Source organism: Leptonychotes weddellii, chromosome 9 (assembly GCF_054177405.1).
Source record: "Leptonychotes weddellii isolate Sample4059 chromosome 9, ASM5417740v2, whole genome shotgun sequence".
NCBI lineage: Eukaryota > Metazoa > Chordata > Mammalia > Carnivora > Phocidae > Leptonychotes > Leptonychotes weddellii.
This window is the reverse complement of record NC_138377.1, coordinates 35,075,357-35,094,771: the sequence shown is the minus strand read 5'-3', so window position 1 is coordinate 35,094,771 and position 19,415 is coordinate 35,075,357. Positions and strand designations below refer to the sequence as shown.

The 19,415-nt window shown below is 36.6% G+C and overlaps 1 protein-coding gene across 1 annotated transcript in view; it reads left to right on the top strand.

Annotated features, from left to right (window-relative positions):
• SLC38A6 (solute carrier family 38 member 6) overlaps positions 1-17,083 on the top strand; it is a 59,980-nt gene extending 42,897 nt beyond the window's left edge. Inside the window, exons 8-16 of the mRNA XM_081829756.1 lie at positions 3,207-3,446; positions 6,300-6,365; positions 6,599-6,652; positions 8,694-8,773; positions 9,415-9,515; positions 14,993-15,117; positions 16,262-16,406; positions 16,517-16,611; positions 16,792-17,083. Of these exons, the coding sequence (XP_081685882.1) occupies positions 3,207-3,446; positions 6,300-6,365; positions 6,599-6,652; positions 8,694-8,773; positions 9,415-9,515; positions 14,993-15,117; positions 16,262-16,406; positions 16,517-16,611; positions 16,792-16,872 (987 nt within the window). The 3' untranslated portion in view covers positions 16,873-17,083. The remainder of the gene's footprint in view (positions 1-3,206; positions 3,447-6,299; positions 6,366-6,598; positions 6,653-8,693; positions 8,774-9,414; positions 9,516-14,992; positions 15,118-16,261; positions 16,407-16,516; positions 16,612-16,791) is intronic.
• The last annotated feature ends 2,332 nt before the right edge of the window (positions 17,084-19,415 follow it).

Below are 19,415 nucleotides of genomic sequence, written 5' to 3'. Positions count from 1 at the left end.
TGGAAAAGGGAGACAACAGTTATTCTCACCATAAATGGATTTTTTTTGCAGTGGTACTTTATTTTTTGAGTATAGTTGACACAGTGTTACATGAGCTGCAGGTGTACAACATAGTGATTTGATAAGTTTGTACATTATGCCTTGCTCACCGTAACGGTAGCTGGCATTTGTCACCATACAATGCTATTTCAGTATCACTGACTATATTCCTTATGCTGGACCTTTTATTTCCGTGACTTATTCATTCCATAACTGGGAGTCTGTTTCTCCCAGTCCCCTTTATCCATTTTGCCCATCCCCCTTCCCTCCTCTCTTCTGGGCACCATCAGTTTGTTCTGTTTTTGTTTTTTTTTTTTTAAAGATTTTATTTATTTATTTGACAGAGAGAGACACAGCGAGAGAGGGAACACAAGCAGGGGGAGTGGGAGAGGGAGAAGCAGGCTTCCCGCCGAGCAGGGAGCCCGATGCAGGGCTCGATCCCAGGACCCTGGGATCATGACCTGAGCCGAAGGCAGACGCTTAACGACTGAGCCACCCAGGCGCCCCCAGTTTGTTCTGTTTTTATAGGTCTGATTCTGCTTTTTTTTTATTCATCTGTTTTTTTAGATTCCACATATGAGTGAAATCATATGGTATTTGTCTTTTTCAGTCTGACTTATTTCACTTAGCAAAATACCCTCTAGGTCTGTCTATATTGTTGCAAATGGCACTATCTCATCCTTCTTTGTGGCTGTGTGATATTCCATTGTGTACACACACACACACACACACACACACATCCATCTTCCTTATCTATTTGTCTGTTGATGGGTATTTAGGTTACTCCCATTTCTTGGCTATTGTAAATAGTGCTTTAATAAACATGAAGATGCATATATCTTTTTGAATTAGTGTTTTTGTTTTCTTTGGGTAAATACCCTGTAGTGGAATATTGAATCATATGGTATTTCTATTTTAAATATTTTGGGGTACCTCCATACTATTTTCTACAGTGACTATACCATTTACATTCCTTTCAACAGTGCCTGAGGGTTCTTTTTTCCTACATCTTCACCAGCACCTGTTATTTTTTGTCTTTCTGATTTTAGTCATTCTGATAGGTGTAAGGTAATATCTCATTGTGGTTTTGATTTCCCTGATAATTAGTGATGCTGAACATCTTTTCATGTGTCCGTTGGCCATCTGTATGTCCTCTTTGGAAAAATGTCTCTTCAACCCCTCTGTCCATTTTTTAATTGGATTGTTTTTTTGACATTGGGTTGTATATGTTCTTTATGTATTTTGGATATCCCCTATATCTTCTCCCATTCAGTAGGTTTTCTTTTTGTTTTTCTGGTGGTTTCCTTCACTGTGCAAAAGCTTTTTATTTTAATGTAGTCCAAATAGTTTATTTTTGCTTTCATTTCTCTTGCCTCAGGAGACATGTCTAGAAAAATGTTGCCATGGCTGACGTCAGAGAAATTACTGCCTGTGTTCTTTTCTAGGAATTTTATGGTTTTAGGTCTCACATTTAATCCTAATTAAGCATCTTTAATCCATTTTGAATTTATTTTTCTATATGGTGTTAGAAAGTAGTCCAGTTTCATAAAACTGTGAGAAGCATCTTTTTGGTTAGGAATGACCTTTGTATGCAAATGAACATATGGATGTGAAAGAGAATCAGTCTAGATAACACTGAATTTTTTCCTCACAGATAATTGGCAATCCAAGCATTGCATAGGTAAGAATAATTTGGTTTTTATAGCCAGTAGTTTGAAGCATGTGAAATATATTGATACGATATGTCTTTTGTAGTTTTCACAATATTCATTTCTGTCATGGCAGATACTCTTAAATTTGATGCAGATTTCTTACTGTAGCAGTCATATGGACATAATGCCCTTATTCTGTACTTATTGTAATGCTTTACAAACCATCTGCTCAGATTTTTACCTGTGAGCACAGTTTAAATTTGATCTACAATGGGACAATGAAGACTTTTTAAAAAATGTTCCTTTTAATTGTGACTTTTATTTTAGACTTTCTAAATAATTAGGTTTTGAAATACATAATGGTTAGGGAAAGGAAACATGTATATATCAACCCAGACTTTTTGGAATTGTATCAATGGCTCCATTTACTATTTTGTCAATATGTATTTATAAATCTATATAATATCTATATTACATTTAAAAAAAATTCTTAATATAAAAATTTTTTAAAAAATCAGTCCAGAAATCTATTACTTTCTTAAATTACACTCTCCAAATAATGTAAATCGAAACTTGTAGGTTTTTTTTTAAATTCTGATCACAGCTGACTTTAATTTTTTATCCTCACATGTAAAAGGTTATCTGATGGCTACCAGCTTCCCAATCCTAGCATTGGTTACTAGCTTACAAGTCTTAAGGTAAAATCTTCTCATTTACCTAATGTTCAGTTTCTACAGTTTTAAATATACACTGGTGTAAATACTATACTGACTGCTTTGTATGGAATTCGGTATTCTACAGATCCCATGGAGTGATGGGATAGAATCAGAAGCCTCCATGTTTTATGTGAACCTCAGTGGTACTGTGGAGATCAAGGCAATTTTGCTTAGGTTAAGCAGGATTTATTTTCATTTGTAAGAGAACCCTCTTACAATGGGTTTATTCAATTCTTCTAAAAATGGTGGCATTCTTTTGAACTATTCTTTCAAAAGCAGCAATTACTTAAGTGGAATATTGGATTAAACCTAAAAATGCGGACCCTAGTTAATTAACTTTATTATTCTGCATATGATCATGATAAGGGATTTGAATGTTCTTCACATTGCCAAGCAAAATCCAATTTAAAAAGTTTGTTCTTACCAAACCCCTAAAAACAACCATTTGGGAGTAAACCAGCAGAGCATTACATCACCCCAGTGAAGCTGTAGGTTTCATTATATGCACCCACAGATGAGATGGCTAGCTTCTGCATTCCACTTTTACAGAATTTATTTTACACCTATTATACCAAACAGCATTTTAAACACTGGCATATAAACTCCCTGATGACGTAAAGCAAAGACAAAAGTGTTTATCTTATTAGAAACAAGACACACCATCACTTCATAGTTTGACAACACATTCATGGAACAATCTGCAGACAACTCATTTTAACAGACAAAGAACACTTTTGAGCAACCATGCCTGAGCGCAATTGTTTATTAGGTAAGGATTTTACAAACATTACTTACACAGTGGAGCTGGAGAGTATCGTGTCTTCTCCGTGCTGCACAGCAAGAACCGCTCATAGTCTGCTGGAACCTGGAAGCCTTTGTCGCGGCTTGTGCGGCCGGCAGATGTCAGCCCTGGCGTTGCCCGGTGCTTGTGGACCAGTTTGGCGATCCACTGGCTGTCAGGATTTCTTCTCATAGCTTTATGGGATGGATCAATGAGGATAACCTCAAAGAATTTGTACCTGGAATCTTTGCCAACCCAGTAAGAATTCAGGACTCTCAGAGCCCCACAGTGGCATCCAGCTCACTCCTCTGCAACCCACTGAAGGCTTCTGGCAAACCTTAGCCGGTTAGCACCGTGATGGACAGGCTGGCTCGAGGTCTCACCGTTAGGAACAGCGTTTGGGGCCACTACAGTGAATCTGATATATGACATAACCTTGCTTGGCCTTGTACCCCAGTCTGCACGCTTTATCCGCCTGCTTTGGGGGCCTGGGGGAGCCCTGTGGAGCACACAGAGCTGTGGGTACTGCCAGCAGCACACGCCGAGAAGAAAGTGCATTACATGGGACTGCTTGTTCCTCCATGGCTCCTGGATGGACTTGTAAGTGCCCATCTTGGCTGACCTTTGAGCTGATGCCTGCCACCAGATGGAAAGCAAAACTTAGTCTTTTTTTTATTTGTTTTATTTATTTTATTTTTTTTTTTAGTAGGCTCCAGGCCTAGCTTGGAGCCCAACATGGGGCTCGAACTCACGACCCTGAGAGCAAGAGTCTGAATGAAGCTCAACCAACTGAGCCACCCAGGCACCCCAAAACTTACAGTCTTATCTGTTGCCCCAGATCCTTATTTTGCCTAAAAATTTTAACATAAAATTTTGCCCCCCTCTGAAATATCTAAAAGTTTTAAAATTCATTTTATTTTAACAGTGGGTCAAGAATGACAGTAACCAGATAGATTTACCTTTTTTGGTCCGTTTCAGAAAACTAATGGATTGCCATTCTTTCCAAAAGTTCTGCCTTGAATGCAGATTAGTATCTTAAGTAATATTTTAGTAAGCCAGTAATCAAAACAGGAAACAGTGTGGATGGTTTGTAGTCAGAAGCTTTGCTTGTTCTGAGCACTGAGTGAGGCATGATTGGTGCTTCAGATAGATTTGTGGACACTGCTCATAAGGATCTGGCAATCTCATAGGGGAGATGAGAAAAATTAATTGGAAAAAAATAGACAACAATATAGACAGTACCTAATTAAGCATTGATTTATTTGCTTCAGAATAAGAATCACAGCAGTTGACAGGAGAGAAGGAAATTAAACTTGACCTGAGCCTTGAAAGATGGGAAGAACTTAGAACAGAGAGAAGGAAGGGCCTTTTACACAAGTGAATTATTTTTCCCTTTGTCTTTCTAACCCCTGGAGTTGTCTTCTTATCATGTTCTGTCTTCAACGGAAGCAAGGACTCCCTGTTACACTTTGTTGTTGGGTATCTTACTATTCCCATGCTGTACTCTGCTTTATAGAACAGCACATCTCACCATCCTACTGGGCAGGCTTAGGCTTAGGATTGGTCTCTGCAGGGAAATTAGCTATAGTAACTGAACTTTATATTAATATAAAACCAAACTGCTAATGACTTTTTCATTAACTAGGAATTCATTGGAAATGAATGAAAGAATCATTATATTGTATTTTGGAGCATTGTTTTGAAATATTTTGATTTCCAAGCCAAGTAAGAATAGCTGATAAAATAAATGAGCTAGCTCACATTCCAACCTTGTCACAGTACTTGGGACCCAAGTGCTCAGTATATGGTTGCTGCTGCCACCACACTACTGTTAGGAAGGGGGAGATGTGCAACCTGCATTTGGAGTCGGGCCAGGAGAGAGACCAGTGACAACCGTGCTGCTCTAGCTTCTGCCCTGCCCCATCCTCATCCTTTTTTTGAAAACATATCAGAAAACAGATGTGAAATCATTGCTTTTAATTTTTTTTCCTCTTGGTAAGTTGACCCTTTAGTTTTTTTTCATATTGAAATAAATGTCCAATGTCCAAGCAACTTGCTCAGTTTACCCTTTTATTTCTTTTTCTTTTTCCTTGGTGAGGGTTTTAATTAAGAGTAATTCTCTAGTTCTAACACTCATTAACTTAATTCTAAAAGTGTATGTTTTCCTTAGGTTTGTCTTATCAGTATATAAAATTTTGTTTTGAATTAGTTAAAATCCAAAACTAGATAAATACCAAATAGGAATAGGACTAGTATTTCCTTATTGGTCTCCTGCTAAGGACAAATGCCTCCTTTATTCTCCCTTGCCCCTGTGTATGCTGGGTTCCAGCCTGGAGCAAATATTTACAGAATAATTATGTGCCCCAAAACTACTGCAACCTGGTAATGTCCACACGACCGCACCTGTAGGTCTAGGAGAAGGATGGCCACAATCCAGAGTAAAATCCCGAGATATTTGCATTGATTATTTCAGGGAAATAACATCCCTCTGGATTTCTTTTAATTTTTTAAAAATTTCTTTTTACCAGCTAGAGCTCGCTAGCTATGTGCTCTTTTCTTAGCCCGCTTTATATACGTTTACTAAAACTAATGCAAGTCTGAAAAAAGCCAGCAGGACAGTACTTCTCCATCAGAACTCCTGCTTTGCAGAAGTTCTCTACTTACTTCTGCCTGTGGCCATCTCCCAAACTACTATTAATATTTCTCGATCTGCTACTGATGCCAGGTCCACAAATAGCCGTAGTTTTATACCATTGTCACTAAAAACATCAGGTTCCCATTTAGAGTTGTACTTTTTTTTTTTTTTTAATGCCTTGATGCTTTTCGGGTTTGGAAAGTTGACAGTTGACATGAGAATACTCTCTGTCTTTAATGGGGGAGAACCCCACTAAATAGATATACAGCATCCCCTCTCCCCTCACGATAGGTATCCATGTTAAAGGATGACCCATTCTAACTGGAAAAAGATAATATGAGCAAAGAATCTTCTATTAGCTATTATTTGGTATGGTATTAGTTTAATTGAAATAATGCTGACCTGTTTGAAATCAGTGCCTTGTCATGAATTTTATAAGAAATAATCTTGAGTGTGGATTCTATTTATTTTTACAGGTGATGATTAAAAAATGGTCCATTCCTTGTCCTCTGCCATTAAATTATGTAGGGCAATACTTCCAGGTAATAGTTTATATTTTGTTTCTTTTTATTTTAAGCTAAAAAGAAAAAATCAGACTAATAATGATTTTTTTCCCTAATTAATGAAAAAGTAATGGCTATATTGCAATTTGGAACTTTGTTTTGAAATATTTTTATTTGAAAGCCTACTGATAATAAATACATCATTTTTGTTGATGTATTCTGATTTTTAATGACTGTTGGTTTCTCTTTTTCCCCTCAATCCTCTTAAACAGATTTCAAATGCTACAGATGATTGTAAACCAAAGCTCTTTCATTTCTCCAAAGAGGTGTGTAAGTTATTAACAGATACTTTTGGTTGATTTTTCACATTTCAAGTTTTAAGAGATTTGTGTAACAGGGTCTCTTAGGTCTTTGTACCTGTAACTAATTAATTTTCATGAAAATGCTAAGTATAGGGTTGCCTACCAGAAGAATAATATTATTTAACACAGGGTGGCCCATTATGAAACAGCCACCTTTTTTTTTTTTTTTTTTTTTTTGGCATACTTTTAAATGGAGCCTGTTTTAAATGGGCCACTGCCCAAAAGAACAGATTTACCAAATGTCTGGTCTGGCCAATAAGGTCCTCTGTGGATACAGACTTCCTGTTGCCCTCTGGACTTGTAAAGCTAAATAGCCAATTATATCAAAAACTCCTCCCCTGTGAGTAGAACCTCGGTCTGTAGCTAAACAGCTTCATCACTGGACCAGCAATTGAGTGCTGCCAATATATATTCTGGCTGACATTCCAAAGTTGAAATTTATGACGCTTGGAGTGGAGACTAGAAGACCAAGTCTCCTTGCCATCTCTGAGAACCAGGATACTGGAAATGTCTGTTAAGAGCCCCTGAGTATTGGCAGAGGAGACAGGAACTGTGATATGGATGATTTCTACTCTACCATTCTAGAAGAGCCCACAGTCTTCCCTGTTGCCACAAGTTTCTTCATCTACATTTTTTGATTCTGTTGAAATCCAAGTCCCAGATACTAGAATCTCCTCCACTCTTGTACAACTCTATTAGTGTAGCATGTTAGTGTGCTAAGTCCTCCATGCAGAATTTTCCTTTTTATCCCCAGTTTTTCAATGAGAAATGTCTCTCTGACTCCACAAGGGAGATTACCACATCCTTTACATGGTAAAGGCTGTCTGCCTTAAAGATCTATCTAGGTGGAGTAATTGACAAGCCAGGAAATTGAGCAATATATGAAAGAGAATTTGTGAATTAAACTCTCATTCCCCTAATCCAGCCTCAGGAAATGCTACCGCTTTCCTTTGCACCTCCCTTCAGATATTTTAGGAGGCATTATATCCCAAGATAGGTCTTTAGTCATCTGGAATTTTTGTTGAAAAGCCTAAAGCTGTTAATTAGAGGGTAATCTTTTTTTTTTTTTTTAAGTGTTTGTTTATTTGACAGAGAGACAGCGAGAGAGGGAACACAAGCAGAGGGAGTGGGAGAGGGAGAAGCAGGCTCTCCGTCGAGCAGGGAGCCCAATGCGGGGCTTGATTCCAGGACTCCGGGATCATGACCTGAGCCGAAGGCAGACGCTTAACAACTGAGCCACCCAGGCGCTCCGAGGGTAATCTTTTTATAGTAGAAAAGAGAAAGTAAATCATCACCACCCATTTTATAAAGACAGTATTTTCACTTAGGTGATGACTTTGTTCGCTTTATAACTTCCTCTGGCTCTTAAGTATTCTAATAAAAAAAACACTTACGTTTGTGTATTCCAATGGATCTTTAAGAATTTGTTAGTCGGGAATATATCATATTCATTCCCATTGAAACAGATCTAGTTGAGGCACCTGGGTGGCTCAGTCGTTAAGCGTCTGCCTTCGGCTCAGGTCATGATCCCAGGGTCCTGGGATCGAGCCCCGCGTCGGGCTCCCTGCTCCGCGGGAAGCCTGCTTCTCCCTCCCCCACTCCCCCTGCTTGTGTTCCCTCTCTCCGTCAAATAAATAAATAAAATATTAAAAAAAAAGAAGAAGAAACAGATCCTAGTTAAAGATGGTAAGATGTGATTAGTATTTTCAGTATTCCCTTAGATTCAGTTGATGGTACTCCCAACATGGTATAGAAGCCAGCCAAGAAATATTCTGGCTAGCACAGGCAGTCCAACTATCAAGTAAAACATTCGTTGGTGACCATACTCATGTATCTCTTTAAAAACAAACAAAACACCCTTATTTTATAAAGAGATGATTCGTGAAAGATGAAATAAATTTAACCAAATTGATTTTTTTTTTAAGAACTGAGTTTATTGTCAAATGGAGTAGTGGTTTCAACAGGATAGCATTTAATAATTTCATCTTTTTTAATTCTTTTCCAGAGTGTTTATGCCCTACCTACCATGGCTTTTTCATTTCTCTGCCATACCTCAGTATTGCCAATATACTGTGAACTTCAAAGGTACCATAGAATCCTGAAATATTTTAAGTGTATTAAGTATTTCTTTTTACTTAGACTTTCAAATTGAATGACGTTCTCCTTTATGAATCCTTCTTTCCCATCACTGGGAAACTAAGTGTTAGTTTATTTATTTATTTTAAAGATTTTATTTTTAAGTAAGCTCTACACCCAGTGTGGGGCTTGAACTCACAACCCCAAAACATGCTCTTCTACCGACTGAGCCAGCCAGGTGCCCCTAAGTGTTAGTTTAAAACAAAACAACTGATATGCTGGCTTACTGAACATAAAAAAAAAATTCAGTATGGTAAAGATGTAAATTCTCTCCAAGTTAATATACAAATTTAATGTGATCCCTGTTAATATTTTTAATAAATACCCTGAAGTTGAAAAAATAAATATCTACAGACATGAAAAAAAAAAAAATAAAACAACTGAGAGTTAGTTCTGTCCAACTTGAGAATGTTTCCTGGAAGCATAATCTTTATGCAGTAATTTCAAATCAGAAATTCTAATATATAGTTATTAATAAAGTAGGTCTTGAACAATTAAGGAATCCTCTTGACTAGCTTGGGAGATATTTGTTTCTTTAGATATATATCATTCAGATCATAGTTTCTACTTTTGCCATTTTTGTCTTTTAGCCCTTCAAAGAAAAGAATGCAAAATGTAACCCACACAGCAATTGCTTTAAGTTTTCTCATTTATTTTATATCTGCACTCTTTGGGTACCTCACTTTTTATGGTAAGTATATTATTTAACTACCAGTGACAAAAGAAATTATTCTATAGTTGATCTCACACCTGAAGATAGACTTTGTTTCTGCCTTTCATTAGTAAGTTAATTTGTTTAGGCTGCTGGAATTCAGTGCAGTACTGTAGTAGCTTTATGGACCTTCAAAAATTGATTTTCTTTCTTTTAATAAATGTGGATCAAGTTCAAGATTAATAACTTCGTATGAAAATTTTCTTAAACACCTAAATAAAGCTCAGGGACATTGCTGTCTTTCCACAAGAAAAAAATGTGCAATAATGATTTTATTTTATTTTTATTTTTTTTAAAGATTTTATTTATTTATTTGAGAGAGAGAGAATGAGAGACAGAGAGCACGAGAGGGAAGGGGGTCAGAGGGAGAAGCAGACCCCCTGCCGAGCAGGGAGCCTGATGCGGGACTCGATCCTGGGACTCCAAGATCATGACCTGAGCCGAAGGCAGTCGCTTAAGCGACTGAGCCACCCAGGCGCTCAATGATTTTATTTTTTAATTGAGAATTCAATATGTTAGACTCTAGTTCAGTTTGGGAGGTTGGGAGAATCAATCATCTTAATTGCAAAAGAACAAGTTACGAAAGGAAAGGGTTTACACTTGGTTATAGTTGTACGCTTAGGTATCAGAGATCTTTGCCTTCAGACTTAATTCACACAATTTGGCAATGTGTGTTCTATGATGCACCATGATCTTTTCCCATAAATTTTGTAAAGGATTCTTTTAAATTCTTAAAATAACAGTAATTTTTTTTTTATTTTTGAAAAATTGCCTGCTTGGTATGTTTTTTTCTGTTCTGAAAAGAACCTCAAGAAAAACTGAAACTTAAAAGTCTAGAACAAGAAAAAAAATTGTAGTCTCTTTAATTTGCAAACATATTTAATTTGCAGACAAAGCCATTATAACAAATTGCACTCAATTTGTCAATTCTTGATTACATTTTTCAGCTTCTGAGCGCTTTTATAACAACTCTCCAAGTAAATGGCTGTTACTACTCTGGTGATACTTAGCTGTTACGACTGATTTATTTCATGGTTGATAGCCTTGTGCGCATGCTGCAGGTCTTAGATGGCCATGATTACTTCAGTGGCACTTTGCTTCTCTCCCAGAGTTTTTCCAAGTCTGACAAGTTTTTGGACAACGTTTACTTGCACAGCTGCCTTTACTAAACCAGCTCCCTTTCCTAATCCCAGTGGAAAGAGTATGGATTTTGAAATCCAACAAATGTGGTACAGATAACTACTCTGCTCTATGACCTTGAACAGGAGGCTCACCTTTGTAATCTCTTCGTCTCCTAATCTGTGACAGGGGTAATTTTGTGGAGTTGTATTGAGAAGGAAATGAGGTATGTGTAACATGCCTGTTAACAGTCTCTGGCACATAGCAGTCTTCCACAAAGGAGAGCTACTGCTGATGGTTACTATTATTATTATCATTAGCGTTGTAGTTATTTTATAATTTCAGGTGTTCAGTTTTTCAGCCCTTTACTTCTCACTATCTTTAATGGAATTTAAGTTAAATATGGTAACTCTATAGAACTATGTTATGAGGATGATCTTGGAGTTTTCAGAGTATGAGAAAATTATAATTGCCATATAGTCCTTTTCTTATTATCTCTGTGCTATTTTAACAGTAATAAAGGCCATTCATTAATCTAAATCTGCTCTTGCATTTTAATACTGATGTAGGATAAGAGTAGTATAGTAGAGCTCTGTGTACACCATCAGGAAAAGCATTATTTCCAACATGACTATGGTACCCTGCTGGATACACTACAAAGAAAATTAAGGCAGACGGTTAAGCTTTTTTGATCATTGCTGATGAAGCAGGATTCTTGAACTACATAAACTCTAGTTTTGGTTGTTGGGTTTGTAAATTTTTGTACAGACTTGAGCTCAATAAGACTTTTCTAGATCAGTAAGATACTGTAGCAGGTTCTCTGTTGGGATTCAGCAAAAACTTAGTATAACAGAATAGCTGTATATTTTTCTAAAGTAAAATTGTCACCTGGCACAAATACTCTTCTATTTAGTGATCTTCAACTTTGAGAAAAAATCCAAAAAATAGACCTCTTCCTCCACCTTATGGATAAATAGCTGTCTGGAAGAAGCCACAGATGGCCTGCCAATCTCCAGGATTGCTGAGGAATAGTTACGTAAATTACTGTGAGATGCAGTACTAAATTGTAAGAAAGCTTAGATTGAAAGGAAAGTGGAGGAAGGACGGATACTAATACATTTATTGAGCTAACATTTACTACGTAAGTGCCCAGTATTTTATATACATTGCTTAATTTAATCCTTACAACTCTACAAGGTATAGGTTCACATAGGGTGAGCGGTTCAGCCAGCCAGATACCTGCAGCTAATGAATAACAAGCTGGGCTTTGAATCCAGTTCTGACTTTTCTCCAGAGTGAGTGTTTTTGTTATCATGTTGCCTCCTCAGGAATTATGCAATAGAACCGAGATTTCCTTCATCCCAAGTTTTTGTTAGTGAGCTTTTGGAAAAACCTGGCTCACTTAAGCTCCAAGCATATCTATATGTCTTCACCTACCTACCTACCTACCTACCTATATACCTATCTATCTGTTGTTACGTGAACACAGAGGCTAAACATTTTCATTATGTAAGTGAAGTATTTCCTACACAGGGATTGTCCTTGTTATCAGGTAAAGCTGTTAATGTTGTCTCTGACTTAATCCACTGCAAATTCTTCAGAGTATCCACATTTTCTCTAATGGAGAAGTACACATCTAAGAAAAATCTCATCATAGGTGGGTGATAGATAAGAAGAATGATATAAAAGTAATTCCTTCTCCAAAGATAAAAGAGAATTCAGGTATTGATTTTGCTGTTTACATTAGCTTTTGGGGGGTTGTTAATTATAATTAAGGAACATCTTTTATGGTATATTTCTATCGAGATAACAGTAGCTCTCAGTCTTATGGAAAAAAATTGTTGATTGAGCAATTATCAAAAGGGCTAGTCATACGTTAAGGCCTTCAACTCATTTTGTAAATGAGCAGCTGAAGCCCAGAGAAGTGACGTGACATGTCACACATTTAGTGGCATGTCTCCTGAATCCTAATCCAGTGATCTTTCTGCTACTCTATGGTAATCTGTATAAACTTCATATGGCTGATGTAATAGTATATATAACTTGCAGAGATCACTGTCAGATCCTTACTGAGATTTATAGAGATTTGTCTGAATTCAGAGAAGTGTGTTGTACTCTATCCCTTACATATGTTAAGGCTCAGCTAGGAACACAGAATTGACTGTCTCAGATGAAGTGTTTTCATCCTGGGAAAGTAGAAAGCGGATATGTAACAGATATTTTGAATTTATAATAAATCTAGTTCTTCAGGCTTCTGGAGCTGCTTGGGATCCTTTTATCCAGTGCTCCCAAAGCTTAGTTAATATCTAAATTTTGTCAGATTACAGGGACCTATAAGTATGTGCCTGGATTAATAGTACTGGCTCATTATAGATGTTAAAGTGTCATAAGGTGAGGGAGAAAAAGTGTTCCTCTGGGGAGCCAGGCCTATGCCCAAATGTTACGTCATAACCAGACTATTTTAAAAGTACAAAATTGTTAAGCACTAAGTGTTAATAGCTCACTTTCATGACTCAGAAAGTGGAAATAAAAGAGTTTGCCATATTTTTTCAAAGGCTTACAAATATCTCAGGTTTGGAAATAATACCCAGCTTTCCTGGCTCTTCTTAATCTCTTTCTTTAGTCCACTAGTCTCACATCGTGTAAAGTAGTTCTTTCATATGTTAGACAATTAGTTTCTCTCCCATTTCCATTATCACTGGTCTAGTTCAGTTTCTCATTACCTCTCAGTGATTATGACAGTAACCTCCTGTTATTTCTGTTTTGGGTATCTTTTTCTTCCTGCTTAGTTCAGATCATAATACACTAATCTTCATAAGTCATTGCGTCTCTGTGGCCCACTTCATAGGGTTTACCTGTGAAGAGCCCTGCTCCTGGGTCGTAAATGCATTTTCTGGCCATATCACCCACTACTGTCTTTGCTCTCTAGCACATCCTCTTCCAGCCACTGTAGTACCACTGGGTACTCATTTTCTTAGATGCATATTCTCATTGCTACATTTGGGCTTCTGCCTGTGCTCTTCTTGCTCTGACAGAAAATCTCTTTCCCCACACATACGTTAACTCATTTAATGCTCTCAGTAATCCACAGGTCAAAATATTATTGTCCCCATTTTGCAGATGTAAGAACAGAGAGACTCAGAGAAGTTAAGGTGCTAATAAGTAGAGGAATTTGAACATTAGTCTGTGTAGTCCCAGAATTCAGGGCCCTCTACCTTCCTGCTATTCTCTAGACCATGATGACTCTCCCCAAGCCTCCCTGGATTTCCTGCTTGCTCATCCCAAAGTCACAGTTACCTTTCCCTATTCAGAATCACCGTAGCTCTTTGTTTAGAATGACTACTGCCACTTACGTGTGTATCTGTGTTTATCCAACTTTCTGTTATATGGGTGTGTGCATCTTATTGCTCCTTTATATTTTAAGATCCTTGTTTTTTTATTTCCTCCAAAGCATCTTTTCCAATACATATTACTCTCAAATTTAAAAAGCACCATTCCATTTTAAGTACAAACTGATCTTTGCCTGCAAGGCAGGATATGGAGTGCTCTTGAGAGCGCTCACTCTTCATGCCCCTGTCTGACTGGGGGTGCAGAAGACATTGTGAAACTGGAAGAACAGCATGGAGCAAAGCCTGGTCAGCGTGTACACATTCTGCCCTTGACTACCACACTGGCTTGCCGAGTAAGCGTTTCCCTACAACTGCATTTTCTTAGGAAAGAGGAATCTACAGATGAAATGTTGATGAAGCAGGCAACATGCATGGAAGTGTAAGATTCTAGAAAACATTGTGGTATTGAGGAAAAGGTATTGGCTTTGGCACCAAAAAAATTGGGGTGTATAGCTCTGCGAAGCTCTTCCCCTTTTTGTGGTGTGATCTTGGGCAAGTCAGTTAATATTTCTTACCCTAGCTACCTGTCTTAATTGTTATCGGAAGGAAACATGTGATACACTTTCAGTAATACATGTGAAAGCACCTTACAAAACAAACATAAATGTTCAAAACCTTCAGATTATGGAAAAGTTGTAAAGAGATAACTATATATATATATTCATTGTCATAATTTTAGAGGTTCTGCCTGTGCTGGTTTCTGGTTTAAAAGAAAAGATTGTAATTTTCTTTTATATATAAATACTTTTTATTTTAAGATTGTAATTTTCAAGAAGATATTTAACTAATGTCTCTGTGTTTCATAGGATAGGAAAAAGGCCAGAGATGAATTTGGTCTGGGAATCCAAAATTTGTTAAGATCTATTTGTGCAAGAAAAATAATTTTGCTGTTACTGACATCTTAGTAGTTTATAATGTGGTCCTTATTATTATTTTTTTAATTGACAGACAAAGTGGCGTCAGAATTACTGCAAGGTTATAGCACATACTTGCCCCATGATGTTGTCGTCATGACTGTGAAGTTATGCATACTATTTGCTGTGCTTTTGACAGTCCCTCTAATCCACTTCCCTGTAAGTATTCTTAAAGGGCTTGTTGCTTAATGTAGCAGCTCCCTAATATGGCAACACTAATGCTTTGCAGACTAGAGTGTTTGAATCACATCTAGTCTTGTATATCTTATTCATTTGTCAAGTAATTGATCAAAGACCTCATACTTGCATATGGCCCCATGAAAGCACAGAAATAACGGTGAACCACTAAGCTAATTTGTGCTTTCTGAGATTTAGTTTAGATTTATGCTCTCCCACAGCATTGTTTCCAATTTAGAGACTATGGTTCTTCTAAAGTTTTGGGTTTTTCCCCCTCTTTAATTCTGTATTCTGTTTTCAAAAGAATGTGCATGAAGAGGCAAAAGTCAAGTCAGCAAAAATAAGCTCCTTCTGGTTTATTGTAGATTTGTTTTCACATAGACATTCTAATTTAATCCTAGTCAAAATATTTTATTTGCTCTAGAATTATAATTAAGGGGCAGATCAGATCTTCATTCTGCATTTAGTTGCCATATGTAAGAATCTTAAGAATTTCTGAGAAAATGGAAACAGAGGCTTTAGGTATGAATGGTTCTGCATGAATGTCTTGAACCCCTAAACAGTGAGCTCCCTAAGAACTGGGCCTTCAAGATCTTTGGCCCACTCCTTGTGTGAACTGCTCTGCCAGGCGTGCCTTGGCGGGGGATGGGGGGGTGGCAGTGTATAAAGGGGGATGTGTCATGAATTAGTTTTTATATTTACATGCTATGAAACAGATAATATAAAATAAAATAGTAAATGATGTTTCTTTCCCATAGCATGACCTCTTTTTCTATTTTAACCTTTTGTTCTTCTGTGTGTGAATTTAATGAAAATGATTGAGATCTCATCACACAGTGTTATTGTTGGTCATTTTGAAAAGTATGCAACCTAGAGAAATTGAATGTGAACATTTCTTCAAGAATTGAAGCAAAATAATTTTTATGACGCTCACACAGAAAGGTATATTTCTTAGTTTATGTGTCATAAACACTTTAATAATAGTTTATGCTATATTTTAAAAATCTAAATGGTGTAGGGGACAAGAATGTCATGGTTACTGTATTGTACCTGTGTTTCCCTAAGCAGGTATTTTGGCTTTTACACTTTTTCTTTGCTTAAATCTGTTTCTTTTTCTGTTATACAGGCAAGGAAAGCTTTAATGATGATGTTTTTCTCCAACTTTCCATTCTCATGGATTCGCCATTCTTTGATCACTCTAGCAGTCAATATAATCATTGTTTTACTTGCATTATATGTTCCTGACATTAAGAATGTATTTGGTATAATTGGTAAGTTTTCTGTTTCAAAAAATCCCATATAACAAAATGGGTAAAATTGTCATCCAGCCTCACATCTGAATCTGACAATACCCTTTTTTTTTTTTTTTCCCTGCTCAAAGGTTCCAGTACATCAACGTGTTTGATTTTTGTATTCCCAGGACTATTTTATCTTAAACTTAGCAGAGAGGATTTTCTCTCATGGAAAAAGCTTGGGGTAGGTTAGCTTTTGTTTATTTCTTTTAAGAATTCTGTTTTAAGAAATAACTTGTCATTTTATAATTGACTATTTTATCTACATTAAGAAAATTAATGGATTTTGAACTATAACATACTTTATTGGAGAAGGTGGAGGTTTAAAATACTCTAATTGTTCTTTATCGTTTTATTTCCACAGGCTTTTGTTTTGCTCATCTTTGGAATTTTGGTTGGGAATTTTAGTTTAGCACTAATCATTTTTAATTGGATTAATAAATGAAAGAAATATGTTCCTACTTCTTATGAAGAATAATTTACCTCTATATGCAAAAAAGGAGTAATTCTGGAAGGCACCTTGGATAAATCCTTTTTATATGGGTAAACATTTTTGTAAACATTATTAACAGAAAAGCAGAACAAAATGGGAGTAGGTAGGGGAAAATGGGTTTATAACAGTTTTAATTAAAATAAATTCAAAATGTTCTTCAATACATTAGGTCAATCTTTGTGGTTTATTTTTAAAAAATTAATAGATTTTGTTTTTTTCAGGTAGATTTAATGTTTACAGAAATATTGAACAAAATATGCAGAATTCTTCTATATCCCCTCACTGCCAGCACACCCATAGTTTCCCATATTATTGACATCTTGCGTGAGTGTGGTACATTTGTTACACTTGATGAGCCAATATTGATACAGTATTATTAACTAAAGTAAATAGTTTACCTTAGAGTTCACTATAGATGCAAGCATTGGCAACCACTGATCTCTTGACTGCCTTCATAAAAACTATGAGCCTTTCCCTGTGAGCCTTTCCTAGAATTTTATATAGTTGGAATTATATATTATCTAACCTTTGAGGCTGGCTTCTTTCACTTAACAAAATGCAGTTAAGTTTCATCCATGTATTTTCATATAGCTCATTTCTTATTATCATTGAATAATACTCCATTGTTATGGATGTGCCAGTTTATTTTTTCATTCACCTGTTGAAGGACCTCTAGGTTGCTTTCAGAGTTAAGAATAAAGCTGCTATCAACATTTGTGTGCAGGTTTTTGCATGAATATAAGTTTCAGCTTATTTGGGTTAGTACCAAAGAGCACAATTGCTGCATCATATGGTAAGAATATATTTAGTCTTATAAGAAACTGCCAAAATGCCTTCCAAACTGGCTGTAATATATTACATTCCTGACAACAATGAATGAGAGTTCCTGTTGTTCCATATCCTCGCCCGCATTTGGTTTGTAAGTGGTTTGGATTTTTGCCATTCTAATGGGTGTATAGTTGTATCTCATTGTTGTTCCAATTTGCATTTCCCTAATGACATATGATGTTAAGCATCTTTTCATAGGCTTATTTGCCATCTGTATATTTTCTTTGGTAAGGTTCAGATCTTTCATCCATTTTTTTAATTGGATTGTTTTCTCATTGTTGAGTTTTATGCATTATGTATTTTAGATACCAGTCCTTTTTCAGATAATGTGTTTTGCAAAGACTCTCTCCCAGTCTGTGGCTTGCCTTTTCATTCTCTCAACAGTGTTTATGGCAGAGCAAAAGTTTTTAATGTTATTAAATATACTGGGTCAATCTTTCATTTGTTTGTTTTTTAAGAAATCAGTGTATTGAGCTTATATACAAAATTGAATGTTAGCTGTGGGTTAATGTTGTCAACATTAATCACCAATAACAAAACTGGGATTATTTCATTTGGTATTTTGCCCTGCCTCTGAATCTTCTCTAAGAAACTTTTGTCATTTTCCTGTTGTTCATTATGAGATAGAGCTGTGATGATTGGCTGTGGATTTGGAAGTTCTCTGAGCTTTCTCATTTGTCACTACAACATGTGACTTTCTACTTGGCAAACAGAGACAAATAGTGATTTATATCGTATTTTCTGTGGAGGTTAGAAATCATTGTTTCCCATTGATGTGGCTTATTTCTGGTAGGAAACCAGAAGCTAGATCTCTCCTCCCCATGAGTGTTCTATGTAAAGGACACCTTGTTAGCAGCCTACCAAAGCCAGGGTGTATCAGTAAAAATGTAATTCTACCCTTGTGCACATGTAAAGTAGGGAATTGCATGCAAAGTACAATTTGCATGTATGGAAATACACACTTTTGCAGGTGCCCCCTTGCTTTTCCCACTTAGGAAATGGGCTGAAGAATTGACAACTGAGCTTCTCTTTTGAGTTAAGATATTTCTTTGGCAACTGGGGATAAGCGTAGTATAATGGAAAAAGACCAAGTTTGGGGGTTAGAAAGACTTAGATTCAAATCTCAGTGAGTTTAGGCAAAGTACTTAACCTCTCTAAGCCTCCACTTTCACATACGTATTAAATGGAGTTAATACCAATTATACAGGGTTCTTTTGAGAGGATTAAATGACCTTGTATAAATTGGTGCAGACCAAGACAGGCTCTTTTAATAGATGAGATAGTTATCCCCTTTTTCCTGTCTCTTCATCTGGACCAGTAAAATAAATTTGCTTTCAATCAGGGACGTGGAATTTCCTCATCTTCCATCTTGCACAGCTAATATATTTCTTTCTCTAGCATTCATTCTCAGGGGAAGTGGCCCCATGTGCACTCTTTGTAGTGTTTTCCCACAGTTCTGCCCCTGCTGTACTCTTCTACTGATATCTTCCTGAAAATGGGCACTTAGCCTGGTCCCAGGGGCACAGCCAGGCATGGCTTCCCATGTGGCTTCAGGTCAGCCAGAGCCCATCAGTCTGATAAGCTAATTCTTGTACCCTCTTTTTCTGTTTATGAAATTATAGATCCAAATACAAATAGGTGTTCAGCTGCTTACATAAATCTAATTC